This window comes from Nannospalax galili, unplaced genomic scaffold (genome assembly GCF_000622305.1).
Source record: "Nannospalax galili isolate Female #2095 unplaced genomic scaffold, S.galili_v1.0 scaffold259, whole genome shotgun sequence".
NCBI lineage: Eukaryota > Metazoa > Chordata > Mammalia > Rodentia > Spalacidae > Nannospalax > Nannospalax galili.
In genome coordinates, this window is record NW_008344750.1 from 1,547,673 (window position 1) to 1,558,479 (window position 10,807).

Genomic DNA, 10,807 nt, shown 5'->3' on the forward strand with positions numbered 1-10,807 from the left:
TGTTGATAGGTATGACTGACATGTTCTTGGTGGTGGTGGTGGTGGTGGTGGTGAATTGTTTCCTGTGTTGCAGATTTGTGTCTGAAATGGAGGACCCTCCCCTTCCAGCTAAGTTCAGTAGAAAAAGATTACCCTGACACCTGGGTTTGCTCCATGAATCCTGATCCTGAGCAGGACCGGTAAGCCTTTCTCTAATTGGGGTTTTTGTTGCAATTTCCTTTTTGTTGTTGTGATAAAAACTATAACCAAAAGCAACTTAGGGGAAGAAAAGATTTGGCTAACATTTCCAAGTCATAGTCTATCATTGAGGGATGTCAGGACAGGAACTCAAGCAGAAACTTGAAGCAGAAACCATGGAGGAATCCTGCTTGCTGGCTCACTCACTCAGGCTCATGCTTGGCTAGCTTTTTTATAGAGCCCAAGATCACCTGCTTAGTTCATAGTTGGCAGGCCCTCCTATATCAGTTAATAATCAAGACAGTCTCCCACAGACATGCTCACAAGCCAGTCTGATCTAGGCTTTCCTCAGTCAAGGCTTTCCTGTGATATGACTATAAGCTGTGTGAAGTTGACAGTTAAAGCTAGCTAGGACAATCCCTATGTCTCCTTCTCACTGTTCCCTCGTCAGTAATTAGTCCCTCCCTCCCTTGGCCCCAGCTGGCCTGAAACTCACTATTTAGACTATGCTGGCCTTGATCTCATAGAGATCCGCCTACCTCTGCCTCCCGAGTTGCTGGAAATAATGCCCAGCAGTAACTATTTCTTGGGTCATATCTTCACATATCTGGATGCTGCCTGTAATATGTGTCCAAGAAGGAAGAACATAATTGTCCTGTAACATATGCCACTTTCATACATTGGAGGCTCCTGAGGTGGTTTCAGAACAGCAGGGTTGGATGAGGAGGAGGTCTCTGCCCTGTTGGAACCCTGTTTTGTCATGGTCTTTTCTCTACAGCTGTGAGGCTTCTGAACAGAAGCAGAAGGTTCCCCTGGGGACATTAAAAAAAGACTTGAAAACACAGGAGGAAAAGCAGAAGCAGCTGACAGAGAAAATTCGCCAGCAGCAAGAGAAACTGGAGGCCCTTCAGGTACGTGGGTCATGGGCAATGGGTTGTGTCAGCAATCCCAGGATGGGAACCTTCAGTGGCTTTCCTGTCTCCTTCACTTACCCTGTGTTTCCACAAGGTTTCCAAATCCCAAATTCTAGGTCCAGGTACTTTTTCGAGTGTACCTTGCTTATTTTTTGGATAAGAAACTTCTGTTTATGTACTCCAAAGTGGCTCAGTTTATTTAGAATGTATATGAACTCCAAAAAATAAATAAGAAATCAAGTAGCTTTTCAACTGTTCTATTTATTATTCTTTTGTTCCTAGGATTTTGTATGTGGTAGGCAAGCACTACCACTGAGCTATATCCCAAACTTCTTTTTTACTTTTTTTTGGTTTTGAAATAGGATCTCACTAAGTTGTTCAGGCTGGTCTTGAACTCCAGATCTTCTTGCTTCAGCCTTTGGAGGAGCTAGGGTCATAGGTGTATACCACTAGGTCCAACTTTCCATGAATGCCTATACACAATACACTTGGTATCTCTATTTTTAGTAGCCATATGCATCCCATATATATGCATATATTATTTTTAGTACCTAATAATTTTTAAGGTAGGTCTTGGAAAGGTTTTTAAAAAATATATTATTTTATGTGAGTGTGTGCCCATGTTGTACAATGCCCACGGAAGTCAAAAGAGGGCATTGAATTCCCCTGGAACTGAAGTTAGCGGAGGGTTGCTAGCCACCATGTCGGTGCTGGGCATTGAACTTGGGTCCTCTGCAAGAGCAGCCAGTGCTCTTAGCCACTGAGCCATCTCTCATCTTTCTCATCTTTCCCCTAATAATTCCTTGATAATTTACCAGAGGTAAAATTGCAATCTTAGAATTGTCAAATTACTTTCTATTTTTTTTACCAGCATGTATTCTATATATGTTTCATGATTTCTATTTGTTACAAAAACATTTTCCTTTCTGTCTTCTGTGTTGTACAGTACTAACTAGAAATGTCTTAAGCATGCTGAATTCCACTCACTTTTCTGGCTTTAGCCCATTTTCCCTCAACTATTAGTCATTTTCCATCTTTTAAAATTTCTTTAGAAATTTTATAGACCTTTCACAGTCTCTGGGTTGCTGAATTAATTGCACATACTGTCCTTTAATTTGCTAATATTTTAGTGTATGTGTATATATATATATATTATATATCCACTATCTACATCTGTGTCAATATTTATATTCTTTGTCCACTGTCCCAGACACACAGTGAAGGTCCAAAAAGACTTTATTTCAGTGTACCAAGGTAAGCAACGAACTTCATCATGTTTGCTTTACAGAAAACCACACCCATTCGCTCCCAAGCTGACCTGAAGAAATTGCCCTTAGAAGTGACCACCAGACCTTCCACTGAGGTAAAGCCCAGGGATGTAAAGGAGGCTGGGCTCTTGTAGTATCTTAAGCTAGGATCAATGTGTTCATTCTCTGGGTTTTTTTTTTTTTTTTAGGAACCTGTGCGGAGACCTCAGCGTCCTCGGTCACCCCCTTTACCTGCAGTGATCAAGAATGCCCCTAGCAGACCCCCTTCCATGCACGCTCCCAGACCAACTAGCCAACTCCGAAAGGCTTCTGCTATCAGCAGTGCCCCTAAACCTCCTCTGGCAGCCCGAGGAGAAGCCAGTACCTCCAGGCTGCTTCAGCTATCTGAGATACCCCGAAAGCCTGTAAATCCTCCTAGCAAGACTCCACCCCATCCCACCCCTCCTGTGCAGTCTCTACCATCTGAACCCCTCAACTCTAAGAACCTTCGGGAGGTTCCTGCCCCCAAGGCCATCAAGACTTCAGTGGTCAAGAAGCCAGAGCTGCCTGTTAAACACTCCATGGTTAGATGCTTTGCTTCCTCCAGATTCAGCTCATTAGCTGTGCTGTAGGAATAGAATCTGGCTGTATCAAAGTTGTACTGGGAGAACCTGGGAAGATCACTGAATCTAAAGCTTTTAGATGTCTCTAAGGAGGAGGAACCTAGATAGCTGAAGAGACATGCTCAGAGGTACAGAGTAAGTTAGTTCTCTACCTGGGAAGCTCTTCATTGCTCCCTTGAGCAAACGAGTCACCACCTTCATCTTCTCACAGTGTGGACATAGGTTGGTAGCTTGGTGACAGATGGCTTTAGTAGGCTCTTGCAGTGGTCACTGTGTGAAGGCATCCTCAGCTAAGCAGTTTAAATGAGCTGAGAGGCTTCTCCTGTGATAGCTATTGTCAAAAGTCCTGTCCTTGTGGTATAAGGTCCAGGTGGCTTATGTGTGTACTTGGTAATTTCAGGCAGGGATGGACATAAACCTGTTTGATTAGCTCCTTGAGGCTATACGAAATCTTCTGCATCTTGAGGGCTGAATGGGCCCCACTCATGCTTCTGCTCTTCTCTAGGCAACCTCTGGTCGGAAGCGGAGTCTTGTGGCCTCTGATGATGAAGAGGCTGAAGAAGAGGCTGAGAGGAGGAAGGAGAAGTGCAAACGGGGCAAGTTTGCTGTGAAGGAGGAAAAGAAGGAAGCAAATGAGGTAAGTGGTCAATTAGAAGTTCTCGGACTTGACTCCCTAGGGTAGTCATTGTGTTCCTGTCCCGAGGCTTCAGTCTAGTTGATTTCTCAAGGTCTCTAACCCAGATGATTAGAAATATGGAACCAGTTTTGAGTGAGACTGGCTTTAGTTACAGGCCAATATAGCACTGGTGCACACCTAGGGGCCTGAAATCACTTTGTTTCCTCATGTCTGTGACATGTGTCCCTTGCCTTCTATTCTGTTTATAAAGATGGTTGATACCTGGGGCAGTGATTGTAGAAAGTGATTACACTGCAGCATAAGAAGTGGAAGTTACAGCTGATGACCATGGGTGGCCAGTAACACAGAAGTTTACCTTTAGGGATCACTGAGGCTACCTCTAATAGACTGTTTTCCTTGTAGCTCTCGGACAGTGCTGGAGAAGAGGACCCAGCTGAACTCAAGAAGGCTCAGAAAGGTAAGTTTGGGGAGGTTCCTTGTCAGCCTTCATCATTAGCAGCTTATTCTAAAAGGCTTAAGAAATCTTCCTGAAGCTTGGGCTATGTGCAATAGTTGGTCCAAGTCTGTAACTGTAGCCAAATTCTGAAGATAGCTATTCCTTATATTTTATTTGTGGTGCTAGAGATTGACCTCAGAGCTAAGATAACATGGGTTATCTGACCCATGTTCCCAGCTCACTTTTTATGGAAAGAGTGAATGAGAATGTATATGTGTACTGTTTTGAGGCAGTCTCTCATTGTAGCTCAAGTTGGTCTTGAATTTGTAATCCTCTGGCCTACTCTTGCAAGTGCTAGAATCAAAAGCATGAACTACCATGCCTGGCTTGTATATTTGAGCACTAATTCTTTGGTGTTTGCCCTTGCCTTCTGCTTCCTGGCAGCTTCATGACAAGCTTCAGATGGAGCAGGAATCAGGGTGGCTGGACTTCAGGTCCCTGGTATAGTTGGGAAAGCATTAGGAGCTGCAAGCCATGGGGACTGCCTTTTGCAAAGGTAGCCATGGCTAATCTGGGAGCACCGAAATAGTTCTCCAGTTCTCACTTGTGTCTGAATTCTCAGATAAAGGGCTGCATGTGGAGGTACGTGTGAACAGGGAGTGGTACACAGGACGTGTCACTGCTGTGGAGATGGGCAAGAATGTAGTGCGGTGGAAGGTGAAGTTTGACTACGTGCCCACAGACACAACACCAAGAGACCGCTGGTAATGCCCTCTTTTGAGAGATTGTAATAACAAAAGTCAGCAGCCTGATAGCCCAGGATGGACATTACAAGCTCTATGTCCCCTATAGGGTGGAGAAGGGTAGTGAAGATGTACGGCTGATGAAGCCGCCTTCTCCAGAGTATCAGAGCCCTGACACACAGCAAGAAGGTGGGGAGGAAGAAGAAGCTGTGGTGGCCCAGCAGGCTGTGGACTTGCCAGAGCCTTCCACCTCTGACTGTCTCCGAATTGAGCCTGACACCACTGCCCCAAGCACCAACCATGAGACCATAGACCTGTTGGTTCAGATTCTCCGGTATGTGTTTTTGTCTTCCTGTTTCTTTTTGTCTCCCTACTTAGGGGTAACAGAAGGTCTGTACCTTTCCCATGTTTTCTGAGTTCTTGTCCCTACCTTCTTTCCTACTTAGGAATTGCTTACGGTATTTCCTGCCTCCCAGTTTCCCTATCTCCAAGAAGGAGCTGAGTACTATGAATTCAGAAGAACTAATATCTTTTCCTCTGGTAAGTCTGGCTTAACCTTTGGTTTTCCTACTCTGTCCCCCACCCATGCTTCTTGTGATTGTTCTTATGATTTCTAGTTGTGTGCTCCATTTTGCCAGCTTCCCTTCTTACAAAGAAAAAGTGATTTGAATAGATAGGACAGGTGTGCAGAAAGCCAGCCCCACATAGTCCTAAGATAGCTCCTTTAGAGACAGCAGACCTGGTTTGACATCTTAGAATAAGTGTATCCCTTTTCCTTTATCCTAGCAGAGGGAGTAAACCTGTCTCAGGTAGTGTTAATGAGACTGGGCTCACTGTTTCTAAAATTTGAGACTGGGAGAGGTTGAGAGAAGCTGGTGGTATGTAAATGAGCATAGGGCTCATGTAGATACTCCAGTAGATGTTGATCTGTTACCTCCAGCAGACCTCTGTGGATCTTATAGTAAACAGCTAAAGAGTCCTGCCTCTGCTGTCTTAAGATTTGCTAGAGATGGAGTTGCTATCAGGTATCTTGACATGAGGCTGAGAGCATGGAATGTTATGGTAGGGGCCAGAGGGCCTTGGCAGCTAGGGTAAAGAGAAAAAATAACTCATTCCAAAGGATACCAGAGCTGCCTTTGAAGTGGAGGTTTTGTGAGCAGAGACTCCAAGACCAAAAGGGCAGGGGTATTTCAGGGCAGCAAATTGTTAGGTTCACTTCTGTGTAGGAAATAGAGGGTAGGCAAAGGTTTGAGCTGAAGGAATTGTCAATTGGAACCATGTCCAGGGCCAGTTAGCAAATAATTATGGGTAAATACTCAGCTCTGAAACTATATGAAAGTAGCCAGAGGTTTAAGTCCATCAAGGAATAGATATGGCTGTGTTCCAGTCATATTTAAAGCTTTAGGCAGCAAGCTGATTAGGTGTGCTACCCTGGCTTTAAGTGGTGATCTTTGGTTGCAATGTGTTTGAGTAGGATAGATGAGTGGGAAACAAGAGGACAGGGAAGCTAGTGCAATTGTAAAAGATCAGAAGTGAGAGGATGGGACTGGGACCCAGGCTGAAGTGGGCCAGTGAGTGAAAAGGCTAACATAGGTTGTTGACAGACCTCCCATTGGCTGGCAGATGACAGGAGGAGGCAGAGTCCACATGTTTTCCTGTGGGAAATTGGAGGTTAACTAGGAAAGAAAACAGCTGAGCCATGTGTCTGTTGTGCAGTGAGAGGTAGAGATTAGGAAGGTTGGGGCTTAGAGGTGGGGGTTTCAGAGTCATCCCCAGCAGCTCTGAAGTTCATATTGTAGTGTAGGACTAGCTCAGTTTTTTATGGAGGTGTTTCTAGGAAAGGGAAAGACTAGAATGAAGAGTGGAGGACTAATCTAAGATAGTGGATCTTCATGAGGCAGCTGTGTGCTAGGTACAGTTTGCTAGAAAGAAAAAATCATTGATATTCCTGTGAAATGAGAGGGCATAATGCTTGGTGAGGAGTTAGCAGGTGGCAGGACTTGTGGTAGAAAGCCCCAGGCTTTAGCTTTTGCCCTTGTTTAGACTAGAACTCTCCAGAGATGCTAGGAAAACAACAGCCAATAGGATGGCTAGGTTTGGCTGGCATCTTGCATTTAGATTTGTTGCTTTTGGCTTAAAATTATTGCCAAACTCAGAGCAAAAGACTGGGTATAGTAGGACCTCTGCAATGGGCACTGCTGCTGAGTCCACAGTCATGTGAGTATCTGAGTCTAAAATTAGTATCCAGCTTATTTTTTAAAAGGAGTTACTAGTACCAGGGTACAACTTCAATCTGGTCGTAATTTCTAAAATCAAAATCTAAGTTCATTATGCCTTTATCAGTTTGTAAATGACAGTCTTCTTTCCTGTCATGCCAGAGCAGGCTTCCGTAGACTTTTAGAGGGATTCTGTAGATACTGTTTGTAACAGTTGCCTATGCTTCTACAGTAAGTTCAAAATTAAAAGTTTAAAGAAGGAACAGGACATTGTATACTGAACTTTATTACCTTGCATCTGGCTTGAAATTTATCTTGTGCTGCCAAGTGGTGTGTGTGTGTGTGTGTGTGTGTGTGTGTGTAGAACAGTAGAACTCGTACAGCAGTTTTTCTTGTCATCTTAGTGTCAAGATGTACGAGATCATAATCTAGATTGTAAGGTAAATATCACAATTAAACACTTGCCACTAGCAGTTTTAAAATATCAGTCAGAAGTCTCTCAGTGTAACGCATGTATCTTCATAGAAGTTGGTCAGACTGCAAGTGGCCAGTCAGAACCTATGGTTGTTTTTATCCATGAAAATGGCTTCTTCGTTCTCAGTAGTGACTAAATCATATTGAGATACTACTTAAATTTTAACACTGCCTTTTTGAAATTTGAAATGTCACCTGCCTAGAAAAACTAAAACTACTCCACCCCTTGGTGGTTTCATATCCCCAGGGGAGGTGTAAAAGGCTCTGATGCTGAACAGCTGTCTACTGTACAAATCTGGGGATAGTTGCTGTTGGTAGGTACTTTGGTCCTAACACTGTTGACTTAAAAGTCTGAATAAAGTTAGAATAGTGTGATTGAGTTGCAGGAGTGGTCCCATCTAAAAAGTTAAGACTTGTATTTCAGTTTAGTCACTACTTGCTGAGACATTGTGTCCTCATCCTCATGGCAGCCCTGAACCACAGGCACTAAGATGTCTTTGCATTAGAAAGACAGCTTTCTCCTTGTACTGAGATATTCTTTCAAAGGAAGCCTCCTGTATCTAGAAAGGCCCTGGAAACTCAGGGCCCTCTTGGGACCTCAGGGCCCTCCACCCCCTACTATGTTTTCTTCTACAGAAAGAGTACTTCAAGCAATATGAAGTGGGCCTCCAGAATCTCTGCCATTCCTACCAAAGCCGTGCGGACTCTCGTGCCAAGGCCTCAGAGGAGAGCCTACGCACCTCTGAGAAAAAACTCCATGAGACAGAGGAGAAGTTACAGAAGCTGAGGACCAACATTGTAGCACTCCTGCAAAAGGTGCAGGAGGTGAGCCTGGCAGCCCTCTCATAGAAGCTAGACCAGCTGGTCTCAGGGAGGGGTCTGGGCTCTTCCTACCCCCTTCTCATAGGACTCTGTCCACTCAGGAATCTATGTTTCCAACCCTGACTGCTCACCATCCTGACCAAAGGGCTTGTGGTGGTGTAGCTGCCTGGGCCTCATCCCAGCCAGACCCCACTACTGAACTGATTTTGTCCCTTGTTTACTATTCATATGTACAACTTGCTTTTGAGAACCCTCCAAGCCATAAAACAAAATTCTTGCTTTTCCAAATGATATCCCAGGTGGGACTGAGTAGTCCAGCAGTAGTGGGGAGTACCCCTTAGAGATTGGGTTTGTCCTTCCTCTAGATAGTAGACACTTGTGGGCCTGATCTCAGCCTGTCCCAGGGCCTTGGGGATAACAAGTCAGGTCAGAGACGGTCTCTGTTCTGACATCTCAGTCAGGTGGAGGAGCTATTAATGGAGGTGGTGCTGTGACGTTTCTACCGAAAGCTGGGGGAAGGCCAGAGTGTTCAGGGCGGACTCTGAGACAGTATTGGAGCTAAGATTGGAAGCTGACTATGCCAAGACACAATTGCTTTGGGCAGAGGGAAGATGAGAACTCAGATTGAGTTGTGGGGAGAAGGAGAGCACAACCTGTAGTAAAGTGTGTGCTTTGAGCCTGAGAGGAGTAGGAAGTCACTGGAGGGGTGTGTATAGTCTAGTTTTCAATATAAGACACTGTTAGTTGGAAGAGTTCAGATGAGAATCAGGGAACCCACCCAGTGAGAAAGTTCCCATGCTTTTTTTGAGCATGGACATAGAGTGGTGACAGGATAACTAGGTGCATTCATACTCTAAGGGAAGCACATGAACACATGTCTAAGGCAAGTGAGAAATTAGAAGCAGGACAAGAACAAAAAACCTGGGAGTCTTTTAACCACACAGATGGGGATTGGAGAGTAATCAAGATGGGACAGAAGCCTGACAGCTGGGGAGGAGACACCAGGAGGGGATTCTGGGCTCAGCCCAGGAACTGGGAGAAGGGTAGAGAGGCAAGCCCCCCACCCTGCTTTCCTGCCCTGGCTGACCCCAACCCCACTCTGTTCCAGGATATAGACATCAACACAGATGATGAGCTGGATGCCTACATTGAGGACCTCATCACCAAGGGGGACTGAGGGGCTGGCAGGCAGATCAGCTCCCCTACCCTCTTGTCCCTCAACACAGCAGCTTCTGGGGAGGGGAATTTAATTCGTGAGTTGGTGGACTTAACCTTGGTTTGATTCATGTGGGACATTTGTGCTTTGGGAGGGAGAGTCTGATTCTTCGAATCTTCCTCCCCAAGTTTATAAATATTTATTTTTTAAGAGAAGAAGCTATGCCTGCTGTGAGACCATACTTCTTTTGTGTGACTTGGAAAGGGCAGAACCTTCACACTTTTGCTATACCAGGGTGTGGAGTCTCAGCCATTCAGTTCTTGGACCTAAGATAGGGTACGAAGCAAGCACCATCTTGGAGTTGAAGAGGCTCCAAGGGCAGGGGTGATTTCTCTCTTAGAAAATCAACATGGGATCTGAAGGATGGATGTGGGCAAGGGCTTCCCAGAGCTGTGTGGTCCCAGGGACTCAGACACAGGAGACCCACAAGGGGCTGTGGACAGAGCAGGCTCAGCATCAGAAAGATTCTCCCTGGTCTCTAGTCAGGGCTGTGAGGGTCTGTAGGCCACCTGAGCAGCTGTCTGCATCATCCTACCTGTGGCAGTGGTCCAGACAGTTTAAGAGAATGATTCTTGTTCAAATTCCCCACATGCCACCTAATTTCTTATTGAAGGAACCATTTTGTGGGTCATCCAGATGTAGACAGCTCTGATTGGTTGGATTGCTGGGCTGGATAGCATTCTGAATGTTGAACTCCAAAGGATTCTTCAGGGAAGGTACAGGTGTGTAAAAGCGCTCTCTGGAGGAGGAGGCTTCCTCTCAGTGGTGCTAGTTTCCTGGAGAGCCTTTGCTGTTGCTTTTCTACTTCCTCTACTGGGCCCCAGAGAGCCCCAGAACAGCTTGTGCTCCAGAATAAGAGGGCCAAGGGAGCACATCTGGCCTTCCCTCGCTGTGCAGCCACAATCCCAGAAGCCATGTTCTTCAGACAACTACTCAGTTAAAAAGGCAAGAGCTCTTGAGTTGTATCTGGTGGCCATTGGAAGAATTCAGGTTCCATTTTTCCTAACTCTTCTAACTCCTGTTCAAGATTGCTGAAGACGGAACTATGACTTTGTACCACTGATCTATGATTCAAGCCACCTCAGATGTGTTTCCTCCATCTACTCAAGTTAACAGTGGCTGCCATCCTGTGCCCCATAAGGTCTTCAAAAGATGGGGAAGTGGTAGTGAAGGGCCTTGACTACAGGATTCCAAAGTCCCCACCTGTGCACATGTGGTTAGAAGCACCTGTTGGGATCTGGGCTTCCCCAGACGACATTCCTGATGAATGTTTTCCGTGGGGGGGGGGGGGGGGGGAAACCT

The 10,807-nt window shown here is 45.4% G+C and overlaps 1 protein-coding gene across 1 annotated transcript in view; it reads left to right on the plus strand.

Annotated features, from left to right (window-relative positions):
- The window catches only part of Morc2 (MORC family CW-type zinc finger 2), a 39,577-nt gene extending 29,891 nt beyond the window's left edge, over positions 1-9,686 (plus strand). The window contains exons 16-26 of the mRNA XM_008841034.3: positions 74-179; positions 956-1,088; positions 2,380-2,454; positions 2,548-2,922; positions 3,467-3,598; positions 4,001-4,055; positions 4,657-4,798; positions 4,887-5,111; positions 5,224-5,317; positions 8,104-8,292; positions 9,398-9,686. Coding sequence (XP_008839256.1) covers positions 74-179; positions 956-1,088; positions 2,380-2,454; positions 2,548-2,922; positions 3,467-3,598; positions 4,001-4,055; positions 4,657-4,798; positions 4,887-5,111; positions 5,224-5,317; positions 8,104-8,292; positions 9,398-9,466 — 1,595 coding nt within the window. The 3' untranslated portion in view covers positions 9,467-9,686. The remainder of the gene's footprint in view (positions 1-73; positions 180-955; positions 1,089-2,379; positions 2,455-2,547; positions 2,923-3,466; positions 3,599-4,000; positions 4,056-4,656; positions 4,799-4,886; positions 5,112-5,223; positions 5,318-8,103; positions 8,293-9,397) is intronic.
- Positions 9,687-10,807: the final 1,121 nt, after the last annotated feature.